Below are 21668 nucleotides of genomic sequence, written 5' to 3' on the forward strand. Positions count from 1 at the left end.
GTAAACAGAGTGCATGGGAATGATACTCTGGAGAGGATCTGTCTGCTTACACTGAACTTCTACAAACCTGTGTTTATTTATTGGACAGACACCTTTATCCATGTGCTGTTTATTTACTGAACCATCACATGCAACTGTGGGACCTTTAACTGTAGCAGAGAAAACAACAGGTGAAGGGCTGGTGGGTAATCAAATGCATAGAATATTTGTTTGTCAGGTCCAGGAATGCAGTGTCACAATACAGCTGGCAAAGGATGCAGGGGAGGTTACAAATCTGAATATATCCAGCTGTTAAAAGACAACTTCAACAGAGTAGTTCCAATTATAGCACACACATGTACAGCATCAAAACATGGGGCATGCGGGTCTATATCAGGAACCTAATAAATACAAGTTTACTCAAGGAAAATATCTGTCAATAGCTGTATAATGGTGCAACAGTGCACTCTAGTGGTAGTCATAAGCTATTACATACAAAATGCAGTGTTTGTCTTTAAAAACATTTCTTTCAAATACATCTGAATCTACACACTCCCTGACTACCTCTCACTATTAAACCACAAGGCTTTTACAAGATGGGTCTAAACAGCAAAAAAAAAAATACAGACAGATGACAATAGCTTTAAGTAAGCTTCTATAAAACATAATTAACTTTCTATGTAACAACTGCAAATAACTTAACAGCTGTCTTAATATTTTGAACCCATGCAGATTAAGTAATATTGCTCAAAGCTCAATATAAGGTAGAAGTAATTTCCACAGCTACAGCATGAGCTTCACTTCATATGAAAAACAAACAATCATACAAACACTGCACTCTGCAGAATCCACTGCTGCCTTGCACCTCTTACAGGGCTTTATACTTACTCACCTTTAAGAGCACCCCAGCTCTGCACTAGGACTCCAACCTCCCCGAAACAGAAGCAACTCAACACAGAGAGGCATGCAGGCCTGCACACTGGCCCCGCCCTCCTCTCCTCACTGCCACATGTAACTTCCTATTCGCACCTTTAACCTGTCAACTAGCACCTTGTTAACTTAAAGGGACAGCACAGCACCACCGCGGGACACTGATTCACTCTCTGAGCAAATAAAAACAAAGTGCAACATTGTACTGCATATTGTGGCTAAATAACTTCCCCTTTAAGAGATTAATAACCAAATAAAAGTGCCCCCTGCTGGTTGTAACGACTCTGACGGTTTGATATGTTTTAATGCTATTATAAAAGAATACTACCAGGACCTTCATAAAGTGAGTGGCTGGGCGATGTGGATTCCAACCCTGAGTTTCTTGTTCTCTTCTTTCAGTATTTTAAATGCAGCACAATGTCCAGTTATGGACGAAGGGATTGATCTAGTATATTTAAGGCTCAATGTCTCCCTACCTCATGGTTTTTGGTGCCAGTGTCTTGCGGGGGGCTGCCAGTGGGGACACCGGCACCACAGAGGAGCTGCTGGGCGCCGGCCGCGATGCTTCCCCATCTCTGTGATCCAACATGCCCAGCTCGTCATCCGAGGAGTTATCTTCCGAGGAGCCGATAACGAACTTGAGACGCTCCCGTCTCAAGGCTGCCTTGTGTGGGAACCCGGGCGCATCCTGAGCGTGGCCTGGGCTGGGCTGTACCGCCGCTCTGATTGATGAGTTCTGAAGCCTGGCCGACGTGGATGCCTGTAGCTGGTGTGTTTGCCCCAGAGGTGGAAGTGACGCATTTTCAGGAGATTCTCCCTTTGCTATTGAGGTAGTAGATGCAGTTGGTTCAGCCTGCTTGCTGACGACAGTGGAATTGGGTTGGGAAGAAGGTAGTGCTGAGGGACAGGTAGTCTCTGATTCAGACGGGGGGTCAGGCTCTGTCTGCTTCCCTGGGTTAGAGACCTGATCCACGTCCCCATTCTTTCCTGAAACCACCAGCTTTAGCTGGTCCTCCATGACCTTCCAAATCAACAGCAGTATGAAGAATCCTGTCAGGACAGCGATAATCATTCAGGCTTCTGTTACTCTACACAGAGAGAAAAAAAACAAAAAAAACACATGTTCGCATGTTACTGGATTGCATTGTAATATTAGCTAGGGCAAAGGGGAAAGTGGAGAGAGGGCTGCTGTCTGGAACAACACCTAGACGGTGTGCAGCAATTCGATTTAAGTGCCGAGCCAAGTGTCAGTGAATGTTACAGTACAGCCAGGACAGAACAGACATTTCTCCTAGATATTTAGTAAGCACAGGGTCAAAGAGAAGTAAAAGATGACAGCCCACATCTAGCTGGTCTGAATGTATTCATCTGTCCCAATACTCATAGTTGAAAGAGTAGAGGAGAGTGGAGGTATTTCACAGTGAAGTATATACATGTAATTTATGCAGTCAACAAGGCCATTAGCCCAGTGTTTCAATTGAAGCAGCAGCACTTACTGGTATGTCATACAGCAGCTTTCAGATCCCCTGTCTAAATATACCATCGTGCATAGTCAAATCACATGGCACCCCATTTCTGTGAACAACATGTTCATTTATGGTTTAATCTTTGCACCTTGTGACTAATTCTACAGTTTTTATTATACTGGAGATAACGATATACAATGTTAGAATATGGCAGTGCATGGCTGTCAGATCACTCTTGTGAAACAGATTGTACAGATTGTAACGCATGCAGCTTTAAAAAAGTGTAATAAATAAATACATTTAAAAGAATAAGAACAATACAGTATGTTGTAAATGAAAAAGTACCTGTAAATCACAGACACAGGAAAGAAAGACAACCACTTCGGCCAAAACTTCATGAAAAGCTAAACAGTATACTGGATCTGCCTATAGACTATATACATAGAGGATGCCTCCAATGTATAGGGAAAGCTTACAGCTCATGAAAAAGATTGAAAAGACTGAGCCATGAGGCGCTGTCTGCAGCAGGTCATTTCTGAGAATCTGGTGTTTACACGGAGACCGAGAGAGAAGCTAAAGGAGAGGCAGGGTGTTCTGTTACTGCTGTCTGTGAACAGTGTGTCACTGACAGCTGAGCTGCCAATACTGTAGAAAGGTCAGCTGTCATCCAGGGGACAGGGGTGCACACAGGGGGACGGGAAATGCGGGCAGACAACAATAATGAAGTATTTAAATAGGAGAGAAAATACATATAAAACAAGGTCAACTGAAATACGGAAGAATTGGGATTGATTGCTCAATTCTATCTTTTTCTTTCTGGGAAATACTTTAATGGAACAGTATGGATCAATATTGTTTTTAACTTGATTAACATCAATCCAAATGTATTATAAAATACTGCTCCACATTAACCTAGACATTATCCAGCACATCCAGTCCCAATACAGCATCATTAATTAATAACGCATCTATACACAGGAGAGCGCTGAGAATGAAACTACCTGTACCAGCAGGCACCGTCACAGACAAAGAGCACGAACACATTCAGTTCTGCAGGCTCGGCAGTTATAAAAATATTGTGTAAAGCAGGCACCGTTTCTCTCTACAGCGGGTAAAGCACAGACTAGAAGATTGAAGCAGACTTACCCATTGTGAAGGTCGCCAGTGTTTTGAACAGAGCTGTCATTCCCCCTCAAGGAGTAACTCCTTTCCAGTGTAAATACTGACCACCCCTTATTCAGGAGGGTGGACTTTGGAGCCAGACTATGTACTGTGCGATGCACACTACACTAGCATGCAGTTAAGAGTTACTATCAGGGTGAACCTGTTAGCAAAGTGCACCAAGCAGTACCTGTTACCAGTTCTGCGTTAATTCAGTAACTGTTCAGACCTGGACCTGAGCTGACTGCTCACATTCATAACTGCCCCTGCTTCTGCTAGGGCTTGCTAGTTACTGCCTAGCACACACTGAGTGACGGCAGTCTCAGAAACTGGCATGTATGAGGACAACTTCAAAACAATAAGGATCAAACTGGGATCGTTCTCCTTTGCCATGAGAGACAAAGTGTATTGCATTGTGATAAGAACACAGAAAGGCCAGTGTTTGCATGTGTTTACTGTCTGTAAATATATATATATATATATATATATATATATATATATATATATAATGTATATTTACAGCTTTTTGCTGTAAATTCAGCTACAGGTGTCAATGCATTATTTCATCAGCTTTTTACAGCTTATTTACCTACTGATACCTCCTAATTAATATACTTGCAGCCCAGAACATGTCCCATACTCTGTGTGCATAAAGGTCGTGGTGTATGGAATGCACCCCTGATACAGGCTAAATAAAGCACATTCTATCTGGTGACCTTTTGCACATATTCCTATCAGTTCACTGTACCTGTTGAAAGTGTGTGTCGCTCAGAACAGTATGCATACCAGCACAACACTGTACTACGTACTGGCTTTGAGTGCCAACTAAAATCAACTAAAATCAGTTAACAGACAGAAAACAGGAAACCAGAACAGCTTATGTTAAACACCATCTCCTAACCAAAAGCATACAGCAGGGGCTGGACAAAAAAGTTCAAAACAGCTGCAATGTAACAAGATACATCATGAGAAGCCCAAGACAGCAAGCTGAAGGACACCAAATGGTTCTTGTATCTGTATTTGGTAAGGCTGCATGCTCCCACTGTCTCATCAAATTGTCATATGAATCATCTGGTGATCTTGCGGAACGATCCACTTCAGTACATATTAATCTGTTATGCAGACAGCCTCTCACGTGTGTTCTGTACTAACACCATATGCTCTGCTCAGTGGAATAAACTGGAGCTTTGGGGGCTGGTACAAGAAGCAGGTTATCTCCCAGTATTAGATTTTTTTTTTTAATGTATTTAAAACAAAACACCACTCACCAGAACCACGCGACAGCAACACATCAGCGTCCCGATTGCTTCAGTCATTGGTATGTATGCACGCTGTGCGGACAGCTAGCGATGCACTGTACGCACCGAACAGGTTACTGCAAGACCATCGATATTCATTTTATTAAACACTTACGGCTGGTTGCATTTTTCATTTCGGTATACCCGGGGATTATATTGTTTCCCTGTAATGCAAGGTCACATGAATTGACAGTTGCTCCCGTACCCTCCCCCTCTTTCAGTGCTTGGTTGTTTATTAGCAAGACGTTTTTTTCCTCTTCACTACATTTCATTTCCGGGGTCGTCAAAGAGGTTACAACAGCGCGCCTACTGGTTGTCGTGGCAACTTCAAATTGTTAGCGCATCATAATAACAGGTTTGCTAAATCCCAAACCCGTTATCACCATTCACAACTCAGAGCACTATTCAGGTACTACTGTTAGGACACCTCTCCTAATGATACATCTTTACAGGCGAGATTCGAAGTTCAAAATATTGTGTTCCATATAAAAACAAAGCAGCCAAAAAAAGAAAAACACAAAAAATGTTTTTTTTGGTTGATCCCGCGTCAGAGCTTACAAATCCAACTGTAAACAGGGATAGCTCAAGGTGCTGAATATTTAGAAAAGCACGTACAACATAGAAACTTTGAGAAAAGAAGCCACCATAGAAAAACATTTATTTAAAACATGTACAAATTAAAACATATACCATTCATTCACCCTCCCCATTCAAATGACTTGCCATGCAAAAACATTGCATTAAACCAACAAACAAAACGTGCAATGAAATAAAAGCAATGTGTATATACAATTTTACAATAAATGTACAAAGGAGTCTCATTATCTGACCAGCCTCCCTTCTCGTTATCTGTTAACTGTACAGCAGAATACAAACAACTTGACTAGACCTCTTGCATTGACAGAGGCTTATCTTAAGTCTTAATAAAACAAGGAATGTGACTCGTATGTGAATACTTCTTTTAAATCATGAACTGGGGTTGTTTTCTTCTTTAGCTTATTCTGCGGGTGCCGTGCTTTTCAAAGGGCTGAGAGGCTGGAACTTGCTTTCCTGGAGCTCACAGTGCTGTCCAGTCGATGGGCTTCTTCCCTGATTTCTGGAGCCGCTCGTTAGTCTTGGAGAAGTGCTTGCAGCCGAAGAATCCTCTGTGGGCAGAGAGAGGGGAGGGGTGCACCGTCTGCAGCACGTGGTGTCGCTTCTGCAAGGCAGGATAGGGATTATTGATTAGCATGCATTTCGTTTTTTTAAATTTGGAATTAGCCAATTGTTTCTTATTTTTCTCCCCAATTTGAAATGTCCAACTATTTCTATTTCAACCCGGCTCACCGCTGCCACCCCCGCGCAAACACATGAAACGTTCTCTTTGAGCCATTCCTTGAGACCACACCGCTTACAACCTATCCTGTGTGCTCGGCTTACCGGAACAGCCATCGACACCGTGAACGTTTGGATGGAGAGTATAGATTGCCGCTGATACACTAAAGGGAACATGTTTTTTTTTTTTCAAAAATATCAAGTGTTGAAAAATGAAATGAGTTGCCCTAAATGCAATTCTTCTATGGTCTTAACCCCAATGTTAAAGTAGCGGGGTTCCAAAAAATATAGCGGGACTCGTCCCCGTCTTCCTGCAGTTATTTAAGAGGACTGCTAGGTTGGAGACCAACCCTGTCAATGGAGAAGCCCTTCTTCTGTGCGTAAGCCCCCCACAGCATGAAGACCAGGCCTTCCTGGTTTTTGTTCAGCCACTGCACCACAGAGTCAGTGAACTGCTCCCAGCCCCGGTCCTTGTGTGAATTGGCCTGGTGTGCACGCACTGTCAGCACCGCATTGAGGAGTAGGACACCTAGAGGAGGGGGAGGGAGAATTCTTATTATATACTCCTGTAGAGCAAAGAGAAGAAGCCGTGAACAAAGCAGATCGCCTTGACTTGCATCTGCAGCAAACAATTGCATCTCAACCTAGTTTCATCACAACTCTTCAATTGCAGAGCCTTTCAGGTCACTGTTACCTACAGTATATTAACATTGTAGTGTGTATACCATCAAACTCAGTGTGGTCCCACCAATCAAAATACAGTCAGCACTCGGCCAAGACATGGCACACCAGTCTGTCTACTGTGCAGTGCAGTTACACAGTGCTTCCTCCAAAAACAAAGCAAACTAGACAAGGCATGGTAATGTAAAAGTTAGTCATTAAGGTTTTAGATGCTGTGATGCATGTTTTTTTGTTTTTTTTTAAATCTGCGATCTGTAGTTGCTTTTGTGCATCTTCATTTGCAAGTGAACTGTGACATTAGAGCACTAGATTCTGCAGCTTTGGATTCTGTTTTAATTCTGGAAATGTTTTTAAAAAAAAAAAAAAAAACACGTTTTGCTAAATTGCATTGCCTTTTACGTTTTAGGCAGTTCTGTGCATGGGTAACATTGGTTTCATTTTGCTGTAGTGCCGTTAATGGGGATTTTTACATACTGCTACAGTACGTACTGGATTTAAAAGTATGAACACTATTACAGTTCATGTCTAGTCGTCTCTCTTGGCAAATGATTTTCAGAATCGTATCGTTCAGAATTAAAATACTACTTCTGTTAAATATAGTACTGTACCAAAAACAACATCTAAGCTTTTTTTTTTTATCCCTTTCAGTTATGTATTTTTGACATTGTATCTTTTTTGTGTTCCCTGAAAAAACAAACATGTTTTTGTCTTTTACTATAGGGTCGGACATGCGAGTGCTGACTTCACTGTGACAGATTGTGATAATAATTGGCCATATCACGTTTCATCAGAGATTCTCAAGTTAACTAAAAACATTAACCGCAGGGCTAAAACAAACCAATACCTTGTTTGGCCCATCCGGTCAGGTCCCCGTGCCCTGGGTGCTCAAACCCTTCAATATCTGCAGCCAGTTCCCTATACATGTTTTCCAGGCTGGAGAGAGACTGCAGTTATAAAGACTGGGCAAAAAAGAACACAAGCCTGATATACTACCATGTACAAACACTGCACAGAAGCATTTGTGCAGAATTCCTGAAATTAACACTGTTGATTGTGGAATCGGTTACCAGGTAATGGCTGTACTATTAGCAGTAGCAAAACAGGTCAAGGCTGTGCTAGAAACAGGTTTGTGTGGATAGGGCTCTTACTCAACAGTTCTCACGGTTTAGAGTTTTCCACTGACAGCAGAAACATCCTGTGGGTAAGGTAGTGGATGCAGGACCCTGGCCACCAAAACAGTTTGCATGCCTACTGCACTAAAGCAGCCTGGTATCTGAACACATCTCGCTCCCTAATTTTTACCAGCAAAAAATGCAAGGCAGTCTGAATGGCAGTCCTTACCTGGGTGGAGGCGGGACCGGCTTCTGTACACTGAAACACAAGCCATGTGCTTGATTGGGACCGTGGTACGGATCCTGGCCCAAGATCACAACTTTAACCTAGAAGCACGAAACACATGGTTTGATTCTCTGGTAAAGCCCTTCAGAGTAAACAAACACACAGCCAAAAGCATCAACAGGTTTCAAGCAGTACAACAGAAGAGCTCCAAGCTACTGTACCATCACTTTCTAAAGCATGTGTGGTCTATTTTAATACAAAGATCGAACTCATCAGCATTTTGAAGAGGTCTTTAAAATTGTACTTAGGAGAAGTGGACACGGTCACTAGCATACCCCCGGGGGGGGGGGGGGGGGGGGCTCAGGAGGCAGAGGAAACTTACGTCTTGGATGTCACACACTTGAGTCCAGCTGAAGATCTGTTTCTGGGGAGGATAGATGGTATAACGTCTTTGCTCCGCTGCTACAAACGCCATTAACTGAGAAAATGACATACAAAAAAAAAATAATCACTGAACACGCCAAGTCTCTTGCAGGATGCATACATCTGTAGCCTCACTACACCTGGGGTGTACAAAACTGTCTCGTCCATTCCTGGTCTTTGTTCAAACCCTGTTCTACATTGTAACCTCCATCCAGACTCCGATGTATATTATATCATTGTACTTGTTAAACCCGGAGTGGAATGGCCCTACAGGACCGCGACTGGACACCTCTGACATAATGGCAGCTGTGTTTTCCAGTTGAATGGTATATATTCCGAGTGTAGCAGCTTGTTACATAAAACACACGACTTACCTTTAAAATGGAAGGATTTTTTATGGCCTTACCCCGATAAAATAAGGTTTGCCAAACTCTGCGCTCAGAGCCTTCCGCCAGCTGACTCCGAAGCCCTCAGGGACGTTCCTGGCCGCTAGCCTCTCCAGAGCCGCGCGTTTGTTCCTCTCGATTCGGTCCAGCTGCTCCGGGCTAAGCGGAGGGGAAAGCGGCGCCTCATTTTCCTCGGGTTTCAGTCTCTTTACCGGCGTCACCTTAGTATAGTCAGTGAGGCAGCGTGGTAAGAAAATAGTAAGTGTGTCGAGTCGACCCGCACCTACCCTGGATTTGCAGACATAACGCAACAAACCAACATTTAACATGGTTAACTCTTAACTGGGATTCCGTTTTAAATACTACAAATACATTAACAAAAACACACAAGTAATATTACTTCTCGTAACAGATTTTGAGACCAGTCGGTAAAATGGTGTATTGCACATACAAAATCTGCAATACACAGATCAGCCACGATGTGTTTACAGATTTCTACTTCCTGTGACTGGGTTATGGCGCCACGCTGGGATTTCGCGGCAAATCGCAGCTCTCCTTAAACTGCGCCTGCACTGCAGGCATTGGCTTATTAAACAGGGAAACCCCGCCTCCTCCAAATACTGTGAAACTATTGGCTATTGTAAGACAAATTAAAAGGCATTCCTTATAGTCAGAACAAAATAATGAATGGTTTTATAATAAACTTAGAAAGTGAGTATTAATACTGTTTTTGTATTATTACAAATCAAATCTTAACTATAAGTGTATTAAAATCTACGCCTTTAATACACCGCTTAATTTGATTCGTAACAAGCATTTCTCCAAATGCAAGACAAAAAACAGATTGCCACAAACTAACAATAATTTACTGGGGGGGAATAAAGTGAGAGCAAAACTATCTATGATTTCAGAACACACTGCTTAAATACATATTACAATGACATGATGTTCGCTTCTAAAATCCAATGCACTTTTTATAATTATTTTTTTGTACACTGTACCGTACCGAAGATTTTATTGCGACGTAACAAGACCGGTTAGTAGTGTATCAATATGTTATTAAAAGCTGTTGTAATTGTACTAAATTACTAAACATTTCTCATTTCTTAAAAAAAAAAAAATAATAATTTAAAACAGAAAAGACGTGTTAATTAAACTCCCATAAACTGAATGATCTCTTACCACTCTATTATTATCTTCGTTTTCATCCAAAGCCCTTTTCTGTGTAGCGGGTCTGAAATAGGCATTGATCGTTTTCTGTCCAATCATTTTAAACTTGGTGGTCGCAATCCTTTCTTTAAATTTAAAAATAAAATGAAATTCTCAGTGGTTACTGCTCCTGCTCTGGTGATAGTAATCCCGGACTGACAGCAGGAGACAAGTTTCGCGCCAGTTATGCTGCGCAGGCGCAAAATTGAAAACTCCAAAAGTCCCACCGCTTTGTAGGGGGATTCCAAATTTGCATACTTTCAACCCTGGGGGGCGAGCAGGACATTTTGAGCTCCTGTCAAGCAAAACAAAAAAAAATACATTTTATAGGATTCATATGAGTTCAGAATACTGAGTACAAAACATTGCATTCTGCGGTAGCTGGCCATATAGTTTTAAAAATCGGAGTGTTTACCGGTAGAAAACGTCCTGGAAACAATCGTTTTGGGGTTTCCTAGTATTACAAATTCTACTGAACGTAAGAAGCCCCCCAAAAAGACAGCTGCCAGTAGTTTAACATCGGGGCTGAAGAAAGAGAAATACTTCAATTTTTATTGCCTAAGTTTAAATGAGTGGTTATGAATTTGTTCTGTGCAGCTACTGGCAGCAGCGGAATCAAAGGTAGTGCTATACCAGGTTCAAATCTTTATTATTATTATTATTATTATTATTATTATTATTATTATTATTATTATTATTATTATTATTATTATACAAAAGAGAATCAACACTTTCCCTTGCTCTAACCCTATAGTCGTCCCGTGATGAATTACATTTTAGTGTCAAAATGTTACATGATTCTGGGAAATGGCTTCATCTTTACTGTACATTTTTCAGTTGGTTCTACAGTAAAACCGTGATTATCGGAATCCCTTGTTAACCTGTCCTGGTGTGTGCTGTGCACTTCTGCCCTGTTTGCAAGGACAATGCGCTATTCAGACTTCAGTTTGTGGTATCTACAGAACAGTGCAGTACTGTAGGTTATATGTTTACAGGTAAAGGGCTGAATTAGGCTTATATATTTTTAAGTCATGTAAAAATGTCCCTTTCGTAATTCAATTGCCAGAGCACCGCCTGGTCCCAAATATGACTGTATATTTATTTTTTGTCCCGTGTCAGAGTAATTGCTGTCAGGATTTCAGATGGATAGATTTGTAACCAGAACACGGAAACGCAAGGTGGATCCCGCTGGGGTGAAAGGGAAGGATGCAGGATCCGGCTCAGGACAGGGTGAGAGAAACACTGAAGACGAAGGGGGGCTGGAGAAAAGGCTTCAGTCCTGCAGTGGCTTAGTGGAGGATGACACAGAGTTTACAAAAACCCCTTCCTTGGAAGAAGATTGAGGCAGAGGGACTGGACTGCGACTACACTCTGCTCTTCAACAGGCTCCAAGCAGACAGTCACTTTCAACAGCTGGAGAAGGAAGTGGAGTACTTGTCAGGTACTGCAGGCTGATAAACACAGACTGGTGAAATGCATGCTGTGTAAAACCTGGCTCTAGGCAGCGATCAAAGCCAAAATCGAGAGAGGCAGGTATGTGGACTACTGATCTGACACCTGCATTCAGTTATTTACACAGTCAAAGTAAAACCATAGCAAAATGTGATGAAGCATAGCAGAGGCATGGTTAAGCACAGGTAAGCATTGTAAAGACAAGAGAGGTATGTTAACATGTATTTAAGCATGGCAAACAATTGTAGACTGTGGTAAATGCATAGTATAACCATGGGAAAAGCATGGAAAACTGCTAAATTACTGTGCAAAATTACCATGGTAAACTTTTAAAGGGTGGATATTTATGGTATTTTGCATTGTTCATATATGAAGATTCCTCTCACTTTATTAATTGCTTGTCTGCTCCTGTGTATAAACGGTTACGACTGGAATAGTTTTGTGTAAGATTTGGCAACCCTCTCCCAGCAGTGAAATATTTTTTGATTGCCTCACTTCGAGTGATCGGATGCCCTTTTCATCACACCTAGGGGACTTGGCGAAAGTGCAGGTGTTTGGAAAATTTCACAATATTCCGAGGAAGCAAGCCACCTACGGAGACCCTGGTCTGAATTATTCCTTCTCCGGGGTGAAGCTGATGGCCAGGCCTTGGACGCCTGTCCTGGAGATCATCAGAGACCAGATCACCGAGGCCACTGGACACACGTTCAACTTCGTGCTGGTGAACAGGTAACGGCTGATTCAATGAAAAATGTATTTATTATTTGTCCAAACTTTTTTTTTTCCCAGCTATTTTGAATATTTCATTGCATGAAAGGGTTAAACTTGAAGTGCCTCTTGACTCTGCTGTCTCCCAGGTACAAAGACGGGAATGACCACATAGGAGAGCACCAGGATGACGAGCGGGAGCTGGACCCAGCCTGCCCCATCGCCGCTGTCTCCTTCGGGGCGGTCCGGGATCTAGTGTTCCGCCACCAGGAGGCACGCGGCAAAAACGCAGCCAGGAAGATCGAGCCGGTCAAGCTGGCTCTGCAGCACGGCAGCCTGCTCCTCATGAACTGGCCCACCAACGTCAACTGGTACCACAGCTTGCCCGTCCGCAAGAAGGTGTTGACCCCAAGGATCAGCCTGACCTTCCGCAGGGTCATCAAGCAGCACAAGAGCCAAAAATAACAGGACTGTATCACTGGGGCATTATTTGCAATAGTATGTCGCTGAGTGATTACGTGCACAGTGTTGTAGGCGCACTGATGGGAACCTGGGAACGCAGAGAACTGTTACACTCTTTTATGCTTGTTTATATTCGTTATTATAAAGTCACGATGCCACTTTGAAAGTGATGGCGTGGGTCAGTGTGTTTCACGTCCCTGTGAGATGCTGTATTCTACAGGGTGCTATTCTCACCACTCATATTTACACCATTCATATTATGAGCCACAGGAACGAAACCACACAGGTAATCTTATTTAATCAGTTTTATTATGAATAATATTATTTCCTTTCTTATATTTTAAAACTATGAAAATACACATATGGCATTATTTCAGTTCCCACAACAAATATATATAATTTGTGACATACACCTGTTAGTGAAATTAATTTATTTTATTTTTACATTTATGTACAACATCGTACATTATTCGCAGGTAATACATCAAAGACGGGCAGCATATATTAACAGGTGTACAAACATTCACTGGGAAGACACCCACACATTCTCACATTAATCTTGACTAACAACACAGCAACGCAGGGGGAGATTTTTGCGTTGTAGCTGCTGCTACTGGGCTGACTGAATCAATAGTCAGAATCTTCTAAAAAGTCTTTGTGTGACACTGTCTAAATGTAATCCCCCTATACTACAATTCCCATGGACTGCAATGGGGTTGTTTTAAGCCAATGGAATCCAAGGGTCTAGTATAGTATAAGCTAACGCTTGTGTGTAAAGTCAGCAATAACAGAACCCCGGCTGTAAATCAAGGAATACATTAAAGACACCCGTCCCATTGCATAGCAGTCCCACCCATTTCAATTACAGTGTCATCCATTAAGCACACCTCAATTATACCACATGTAGACCAGCTATACATTTCCCAACCTGGCAAACCAGCCTCGATATATTCAATCTTAGCTCCGAGCGAGCACAGAAACGCTAAAAACTTTTCTTCCAGTAACTATTCAAATAAACATTTCAATATCTGTCTTGGAAGTCAAGTTAAACCTCATTTCTGGCTAAATGAAATAATGAGGACTGAATCAATCAGGCAGGTTTACTTCAATGATGCTCATTTCTTTATATTCTATTAAAAAAATAATAATAATACAAATAGTCCTCAGCATGTATTGAATCATTGCTCAGTATATTACAATAACTTGATTGCTTGTTTTTACATAACAGTACCACAGAATCACACCCTTTTCTACTCCCCCCGCCCCCCTTAGCAGTGGCTGTGGTGGGTACAGATCTTGCTGCATCTTGTTTGCACATCCATTTACAAGGATAGGGTCTCTTTCCATGAGCCATGACTGCTTTCCTTTCATGTATAGGCATTTGACAGTAAAACTTTAATACTGATACAGTGGAACATCATGTATCTCCTCTTGTTTTATTTATTTGTTTCTGTGTATTAAAAAGACAAAGGTTTTACAGCTATAGAGGAAAGTTCACAACACACACGGGGCATCAGTACAGTACTGTAGTGGTTAAGGTTAAGGAAGGACCTCAAGACGGAATCCACCTGACTGATCATACACAGGGCAGAGGCAGGTGCAATGCATTCCTATCTGCAGGATCTCTGGCGATACAGTCTCTCTCACTCCTCAGGCGTCAGCCTCGGGCTGGGGCGCAGAAGTGAGGGGGCTGGCCGGACCCTCTCGTAGAACAACAGGTAGGCATTGGAGGAGAGCGCCTCCTGCAGGCTGGCCTTGCGTACAGAGTCGTCAGACACCCACAGCCACTGGCTGCTGAAGGCGGATGGGTTCTTGGGAGAGGGAGGGGAGCGGCGGTAGGTGACAAAGTGTCCCGAGTGCATGTCCCCGTGATGGACCAACACAGCTGACAATCGGAAGAGATATGCAGACAAACTGTGGGAGGAGACAGAGAGAAGTAAGTAACAGTGGTCATGTATTTCCCAAAATGTGTCACTTTGCTGTAAAGCTCTACTCACCTGCACTCGTAGGTGAGGGCAAATGGGGGGCTTGTTGTGGAGGGGGGCAGGTACCCTGCTGAGCATGCTCCATTCGTCAGTGGCTTTTTGTTGTTGTTTGATTGGTCTGGATCTGGCCAATCAAAACGAGGTGTAGTTAGAAATGTGAATACTCAAACTCAAAATCACTTCCCGTTTCTGTGCAACTTACTATATGATTTGTTGAACTTACATCACCTGGTGGCCAAATATTGTAATTTGTTATTACAAGTGAAGTTCAATACCTCCTTAGATGTTAATTAATGGATTAATGGATTTGTTTATTTATCAGATTTAGGGTTCAGGACTCAGACAGTACCTGAGGGTTTGGGAGACACCCTGCTATCCTCTGGAAAGCTCAGCCTGGCTGCCCGGTTCTGTCGCTGTGACCTCTGACTCGCCGTTCTGTGCTTGTAGGAGTCCATGGACAGGAACTCTGTGAAGTGCACATGCTCCTGCCGCTTGATGGGAGTGCCCTGGCTGGACCAGGTCAGCCTCTGCAGGTGAATACACAGGCACTGGGGCAGCTGGGAGGGCACCACAGCAGTGACAAGGGAAAGTGGTTATTGATACAAGAAGCGTTGAACACCAACTCACATTCCAAGTTACAGTACGAACACAATTCATCTGAACTGGACTTACCTTCCCCAGTTTGAGCTGCTTGATAAAAGTTGTCCTCTGGCTTTCCACAACCTGTCCATTTAACACTCCACCTGCATGGATCTGAAAAACACAGTAAATATAGAAAAATTAATAAATAACAATACAAAATTGCATTAATAAAGCTGGAAGATTCAAAATCTATGGCAGCACCAGTGGGCTGATCGGTGAAGGTTTGTGATGTCCTTTGATGGCTACACAGTCAATGAGATTACACCGATAAAAACTAACCAATATATTTGTTTTCAAATGTTAGACGTCCGATACACACGTGCTTGTGAATGGCTGCCACCTACCTTAGTGCAGTTCTCACACTCCACATCTTTGATCGTCTCTGAAGAGATGAAATGTTGGAGACAGTGATCCAGCGTCACAGGCCGGCCCTGAGTGAGAGACACGGTCAATCTCAGAACCGTGCGACAGATGCATGTCTGTCTGTTCGTCATGCTTACATTTTTAAATCACGTACATCTAGATATTTACAATTTTATCAGAATCCGTGGGTACCATGTTTGTCTGTCTGTATGACCAGATTTTTACATGTGCACACATTGAAATTACAGCCATTGCCAACATATTGAACCATCCTTATTGTGTGATTTTATGAGTGTTACTGATATCTGTATACAGACATTTCACTTCATTCTACCTTGAGCACTGTGCTTACCCAAGTTGTCGTAGGAATGGTGAGCGAGAGGCTGTCAAACGAATCATACCGGACTGGACTCTGGGGGCAAACCAATGAAATGATTATTATTATTATTATTGTTATTATTATCATCATCATCACTGAGGTCCTGCACCTCGTGTCACATCCTTTACTAGTGAACGCTCCTCACCTGTTGGTCACAGCGCTTGCACACCATGTTACTGGTCAGTCGTCCATGAAAAGGATGCTGGGATTGCCACGAGTTTGGTAATGGATGCAAAGGTCCTGGAATTCAAGACTATGATTAATATTGAGCTTGTACCCGAGGGAATTGCTGCATCCAGAAAGAGATAACCAGTATGCTTTATAAAAAAACAGCAGCTGCCAAGATACACTGTTCATTGGCCATTTCAGGCTTTATTATATATTGCAACAGAGTACTAATTTGAGCCCTCTTTTTCCAATGCCTGTAAAGCTTCTAAAGGGATAGTTCTAGTTATTCCCTGAGCCCATTGTGTCTTGTAACTGCCCATCTTTATATCACATCTTTACAGGACCGACCCCTTTTTTTTGCTTGTTTTTTTTACACAACTGATACGCTATATTTTTTGGTAAGACCCGTACGTAGTCTAAATAAATGAAGAACATTTCTATCACGGGATACTATTTCAGACCTGTAACTAAACCCTACGTACAGTATTTTACACAAAGCCCCTCACCTCGACTCCTGCAGCTGAGGTTTTTCTCATCCATTCCTGCGGTGCTCTAAGAATCAATCGAGGAGAAGAAGACGCGGTCAGTACAGCAGGTGATGGAATAGCAGTAGAAGCACAAACTCTCAGTCTCATTTGAATTCCAGCAGGGCCCTGCTTTCATCCAGCCCCACAGCTGGTGCACGGGGTGGGGGGGGAAGCGACAGCTCGTCCTCTTACCTCGAGAGACTGAACATCGAACAGGTGAGTGATGCGGGGGGGGGGGGGGGGGGGGGGGGAGCGACAGCTCATCCTCTTACCTCGAGAGACTGAACATCGAACAGGTGAGTGATGCGGGGGTGCCGGTTCCGCTCCTCCTCCTCCAGAGAGGAAGTGAGCACGTGGAAGAGCTCGTGTGCATCCTGCACAAAGAGAACAGAGATCAGGAGGGCCACAGCAGGGCTGCCCAGCGGACTGACCTCCACAAAAAGTATCCCATACAGGCTTTGAAATGGGCTTCAGAAGGACAATCCGTAATCTTTGGTAGAAGCCAGCATGCAATGCAGCATACGGATGTTGTGTTTTTAAACATGTTTAGTGAGCAGAAATCTGTTGAAGCGTTGTAGTTGCTACTACTTAGTCAGCTTAGTAAACTAGCAACTAGCCTGTTTTTTTGGGGGGTTTTTTGGGGTTTTTTTTTTTGGACAACTATACTATAAGAACTGGTAATCGGTTTGGTTCTTTTAGCCCTGGACTACAGCATACCTGGTTAGTTTGTAAAGTGCCCCCACAATTAGGGTTACCATATAACTCCATGTACACTAGGACAGTACAGGTAAGTGTAGCCCTTCTGTGAAAGGTACATGTAAAACATACCAGAATGCATTGTGATGGGATTTGAAAAGCCTATACTGTCGCATACTGTCCTAGAGTACATGGAGTCATATGGTAACCCCACCCACAATCAAGTCCAGCACTCCATCTCTTGAATGAGTAAGTAGGTATACTGTTTTTATTACAAAGATATAAACTTGACTAAACCATAAGGCCCCTTCCACTAGCTCCCCTAGTGACTGGGGTTATAACAAAGTGAAAGTTACCTGCTCTTCAAATGAGCTGATCTGCCATCTGTACATTCGGAGGACCTCCAGCAGCTTCCCTGTGTCCAGGACATCACCCTCCGCCAGCTCCTGCGTGGACAACGCTGCAAACACGAGACAACGTTGCTCCAAAAGCTGGATTCACTAAAACAAGTCGAACCTTCATTAAAACAAAGCGCTTGACGTGGTATACCCGAATACCACTCTCCAGGGATAGAAATAAGACTCCCATTGCACAGCGGTTTGATCCATTCCTGGTTTTACTGTGAGTTTAATAATACACACCTGAACTTGTTACCTATACATTGTGGCTAATCAAGCTCATAAGAAAACCTGGAATGGGTGAAACTGCTATGCAATAGGAGTCTTATTGCCAGCCCTGCTCTCTTGCCTGCTGACCTACCCTTGAGAAGCTGCAGGAGGGTTCTGGCCAGCTGGGGGTGCTGTTGCTGCTGGTTCTGGTCTTGGTTGTAGCCCCCTGTGAACTCCTCCAGCCAGCGGATAAAGGAGGGACACGCCGCCAAGCCCTGAAGCAGGGAGTTCATAAAGCAGGTGTTCCCCAAGTTCAGGAGCCCAGGTACCATGCCTATATCAACGAAATGCAATAAAAGCAGTTAGCATTAGGAAACATAAAGGAAAAGCCTCAGTCTGGCAGACAACCGGCACCACATGGGGGTTTTAAGTGTAAACGATCTCACTTTATTTAATCATACACCAATCAACACATATACTGATCACTTTATAATCGATGTAATGTTTGTAAGATTTTAAATAAACGACAATCTTTTTTAATGTACAGTTAATCAAAAGCAATAGTGGTGTCACCTATTTTTTATATTTTCCAGTAAAATATTCAGTTAATGTACAAATATAGAGCAACAGATTATGGAACACAGAGGTCTGTGAAACCAGCCTATACAGTCGAAACTAAAATTCAGATTTGCAAAACTGTTGCATATTATAAAAGTTCTAAATATTCCACCCTTTTTTAAAAAAAAAAACAGCTGTCTGATTAATAATGTTTGAGACTATTTCAAATCAGCTTTTAATAATAATTTATCTGAAGAACGTATACAATGCTGCACTTACCTTTCTTTCGTTTCTTTCTCTCTGTAACGGGTCCCCAGAGCACATACACTCCGGCAGCCAGAGCAGCTGCTACGCCACCAATCACTCCCCAGTTTTTCACCATTTTATTTCTAAATAAACACCCAAAAGAAATCAAATTTAAATACCGAAACATCTCATAAACTTAAGTACTGTACAGCTAGTTACCAAACCGTTTAAGATGCTATGAAGACATTTTAAGAATATTAGATTTCTGACAGCTGCAAAATTCCTGCACAGTCTGGCGTCATAATGTTACCAACCAATGCGGTGGGAGATGCTTGTGACGCCATTCAAAGAATAAGTGACCTCATGTTACACCGTCACTCACCGGAATATAAAAAAATAAATGTTTAAGGGATATTCAATATGAAATGTAAGCATGTGTAATGGACTATATCTTTTTACTATTTTATTATTATAATTATGTTCACATTATCTTTCCAACGTTTCAACTTTTAAAATAAAACTTGTAATTCATAATTGCTCTTTTAATGAACCGCTCCTTAAAAACATCAGATTAAAACTCAACCATAACAATAAACAACAGCGACAGTTCTAACATTAATAACATCACTTTGATAAAGACGAGAGTCCATATCACTCTATATTAAAATACAGAATAACAGGGAGCCACCAAATAATAGTATATAGTGTCACAGCGGCGGACATGTTCACAGACAGTCCTGCTGACAACCTTGTCAATTTCATATGAATCATCATAAAACTAAGCACATTGGCTCGACAGACCGTTAAACTGAGTTCAAAGCGTAACAATTTCAGAATAGCTTTGTTTATTTTAAATACCTTGTTTTGGAAATGACCGATTAGTAAAAAGTGACGTATGTAAGTCACAAGCTGAGCGCTGCACTGCTGCACTAGCTGCGTACGTACATTTGAATACAAAATAAACAACATTAACTATGATTCCTGATTACGTATCAACAATATATTATGCAATATTGAATGATACATAGATTTTAAAAGCAATCATCTCAAGTAATTCAATAAACGTTTTACGCTTTCACAACCATTTGCGTCTTTCCCCCACAGCACTTTTTTTTCTCAGTCGACAGACACCACCATTTAATATCCCAAGCCCCCTACTATTCGGAGCCGGTTCGGTTCTGACCTGACAGCAGATCCCGTCCGCACAAACTCCCTGGCAAGCCTTCCTGCGGCCTCCAGTCTGCACTGCATCCTCGCCGCTGCTTCCACAGATGGGACTGCAGGCGGAGGGAACTTACAGGCAAGGGGAACTCAAAGTGCCGAAAGATTCCGATTCCCCATCCGGAAGAAAATTAAGTGCGGAACAGGAAATGAAGCGGCGGATGTATTTAAAGAAGGGCGCCCTGGTGTTGCTGGTTGCTAAGCCGGCGCTGTCACGCACGGGTTAGTTTGGATACGCCTGTGTGTTCAAACGACACCTACAGCGAAGCAACAGGCTGATTAGACGTGCAATGTTTAAAACATTAATAATGCGCACTAACAGCTACATCGGTACAGCTGCAATTATTTAGATATTAATATATTTTATTCGTGTTAATGGTAAGAATTAAAATTATAAACGTATTCCAATATATTATGGGCACGCTGTTTTCGCCAGCCACAGTGGAGACCAAGTCGTGTTTAAGATATTTTAAACACATTTCAGTATTTATATACTTAAACTGTATTTGCTAACGCGTCTAATGAAACGTATACCTGTTGAATTACAGTGAGTTCCTTCTCTTGCACGGACACGTTTCTAATGCAGTGCATAGCCTGATAATTATATAAAGCCAATTATCTGTATCATTACAATAGTACAGTGGTTAGGACCTTTTTGTAAGCCATCTGTATTTTTTTTTATCCGGCTTAAAAACTATAATTCTAAATGAAACAACTACGTTTTCATCCGAACAGAAATGAGTACCCATGTCACTCCCGCAGTGAACGGTAGTGTCTGATTGTTGAATACATGCCCTTGATACTGGGTGACTCATCTTCTCTCTTCCTACAGTCATGCTAATCTAGTGGTATGACGCACGGTGCAGGGACCCATCATCCCACCTTTTTTTTTTTTTTTTGGAGAGCTGAATGCACACTGAATTAACAGTGTGTGTGTCTGTGTGTGTGTCTTGTGTCTGTGTGTCTGTCTGTGTGTCTGTGTGTCATTGTGTCTGTCTGTGTGTCTTGTGTGTGTGTCTTGTGTCTATGTGTGTGTCTTGTGTCTGTGTGTGGTGGAGCTCCTCTGTTGACTGAAGTCTGACTGGAGAGTTAAAATCATATAACTACAACAACAACGAGATACACGTGAAGGTGCTGCTGTTACCACAAACAATCGCCATTATGTATTAATAATTACTGTTTGATCAACATTTGCAACACGGCATTAGTAATTATGGAACCATTATTGGTTCTGTTTGGAACTGCTTGGTTATACAACCCAGTATGTAGAATATAGAACAAAGTAAGGGTCCCAAAGAAAGCGAGACTTCACCATGTGGTCCTTTATAAAACCCCCAGGGGTCATAAGAGAAGAGAAAACCTTAGAAAATCAGATGCTTAGAAAGAATGTACTCTATCCCCAACTCAATCCATTATTGGTTTATCATCAACAGAGATGGATTCGATTTCACTATTGCTAGCCATTGCA

The 21668-nt window shown here is 42.3% G+C and overlaps 4 protein-coding genes across 13 annotated transcripts in view; 1 reads left to right on the top strand and 3 right to left on the bottom strand.

Annotated features, from left to right (window-relative positions):
• LOC117428031 (acetyl-CoA carboxylase 2-like) overlaps window positions 1–5403 on the bottom strand; it is a 31761-nt gene extending 26358 nt beyond the window's left edge. For 5 of the 7 annotated variants that reach the window (XM_058994401.1, XM_058994400.1, XM_058994399.1 and 2 more), the window contains exons 1-2: window positions 4805–5403; window positions 1386–1997 (exon numbers count right to left, since the gene is read on the bottom strand). In XM_058994401.1, the coding sequence (XP_058850384.1) occupies window positions 1386–1981 (596 nt within the window). In that variant the 5' untranslated portion in view covers window positions 1982–1997; window positions 4805–5403. Of the gene's footprint in view, window positions 1–1385; window positions 1998–2720; window positions 2840–3521; window positions 3630–4804 lie in introns of those variants that run through there. The other 2 variants (XM_058994397.1, XM_058994396.1) reach the window with 2 other exon arrangements.
• Window positions 4488–14163, top strand: LOC117427819 (DNA oxidative demethylase ALKBH2-like). 3 transcript variants are annotated; one of them, XM_058994407.1, is made up of 4 exons: window positions 4488–4559; window positions 11305–11626; window positions 12168–12366; window positions 12495–14163. In XM_058994407.1, the coding sequence occupies exons 2-4, from the start codon at window positions 11485–11487 to the stop codon at window positions 12808–12810; spliced, it is 657 nt and encodes a 218-aa protein (XP_058850390.1). In that variant the 5' UTR covers window positions 4488–4559; window positions 11305–11484; the 3' UTR covers window positions 12811–14163. The 3 variants fall into 3 exon arrangements, with proteins under 3 accessions (XP_058850390.1, XP_058850392.1, XP_058850391.1); XM_058994409.1 differs by lacking the exon at window positions 4488–4559 and adding an exon at window positions 8842–8916; XM_058994408.1 differs by lacking the exon at window positions 4488–4559 and adding an exon at window positions 10667–10806.
• LOC117427998 (uracil-DNA glycosylase-like) lies at window positions 5476–10398 on the bottom strand. Of its 2 annotated transcripts, XM_034046484.3 has the most exons (7): window positions 10159–10398; window positions 8997–9197; window positions 8550–8645; window positions 8171–8268; window positions 7674–7762; window positions 6499–6677; window positions 5476–6032 (listed from the first exon to the last, which is right to left on the bottom strand). In XM_034046484.3, exons 1-7 carry the CDS (start codon window positions 10243–10245, stop codon window positions 5892–5894), a joined length of 891 nt encoding a protein of 296 aa, XP_033902375.3. In that variant the 5' UTR covers window positions 10246–10398; the 3' UTR covers window positions 5476–5891. The 2 variants fall into 2 exon arrangements, with proteins under 2 accessions (XP_033902375.3, XP_033902374.3); XM_034046483.3 differs by lacking the exon at window positions 10159–10398 and having other exon boundaries at window positions 8997–9477.
• Window positions 14164–14212: 49 nt separating the features above from the next.
• Window positions 14213–20321, bottom strand: LOC117427818 (ubiquitin carboxyl-terminal hydrolase 30-like). The gene is made up of 13 exons (XM_034046141.3): window positions 20163–20321; window positions 19013–19122; window positions 18327–18509; window positions 17924–18027; window positions 17144–17245; window positions 16851–16896; window positions 16322–16416; window positions 16150–16209; window positions 15779–15865; window positions 15465–15545; window positions 15142–15349; window positions 14805–14916; window positions 14213–14721 (listed from the first exon to the last, which is right to left on the bottom strand). The coding sequence occupies exons 1-13, from the start codon at window positions 20228–20230 to the stop codon at window positions 14451–14453; spliced, it is 1527 nt and encodes a 508-aa protein (XP_033902032.3). The 5' UTR covers window positions 20231–20321; the 3' UTR covers window positions 14213–14450.
• Window positions 20322–21668: the final 1347 nt, after the last annotated feature.

Source organism: Acipenser ruthenus, chromosome 21 (genome assembly GCF_902713425.1).
Source record: "Acipenser ruthenus chromosome 21, fAciRut3.2 maternal haplotype, whole genome shotgun sequence".
Classification (NCBI taxonomy): Eukaryota; Metazoa; Chordata; class Actinopteri; order Acipenseriformes; family Acipenseridae; genus Acipenser; species Acipenser ruthenus.

Bases quoted from the DNA above. Each gene is read 5' to 3' on its own strand.
- LOC117427998 (XM_034046483.3), bottom strand. From the start codon at position 9,305: ATGTTAAATGTTGGTTTGTTGCGTTATGTCTGCAAATCCAGGGTAGGT. The intron at 7,763-8,170 runs GTAAGGACTGCC...GTCTCTCTCCAG, and splicing joins CCGGTCCCGCCTCCACCCAG to CCTGGAAAACATGTATAGGG. The intron at 6,678-7,673 runs GTATTGGTTTGT...CCCCTCCTCTAG, and splicing joins GACCGGATGGGCCAAACAAG to GTGTCCTACTCCTCAATGCG.
- LOC117427819 (XM_058994407.1), top strand. From the start codon at position 11,485: ATGACACAGAGTTTACAAAAACCCCTTCCTTGGAAGAAGATTGAGGCA. The intron at 11,627-12,167 runs GTACTGCAGGCT...CATCACACCTAG, and splicing joins GGAAGTGGAGTACTTGTCAG to GGGACTTGGCGAAAGTGCAG. The intron at 12,367-12,494 runs GTAACGGCTGAT...GCTGTCTCCCAG, and splicing joins AACTTCGTGCTGGTGAACAG to GTACAAAGACGGGAATGACC.
- LOC117427818 (XM_034046141.3), bottom strand. From the start codon at position 20,230: ATGCAGTGCAGACTGGAGGCCGCAGGAAGGCTTGCCAGGGAGTTTGTG. The intron at 16,417-16,850 runs GTGAGGGGCTTT...CTTGAATTCCAG, and splicing joins CCTCAGCTGCAGGAGTCGAG to GACCTTTGCATCCATTACCA. The intron at 16,210-16,321 runs GTGAGGAGCGTT...GTTTGCCCCCAG, and splicing joins GCAAGCGCTGTGACCAACAG to AGTCCAGTCCGGTATGATTC.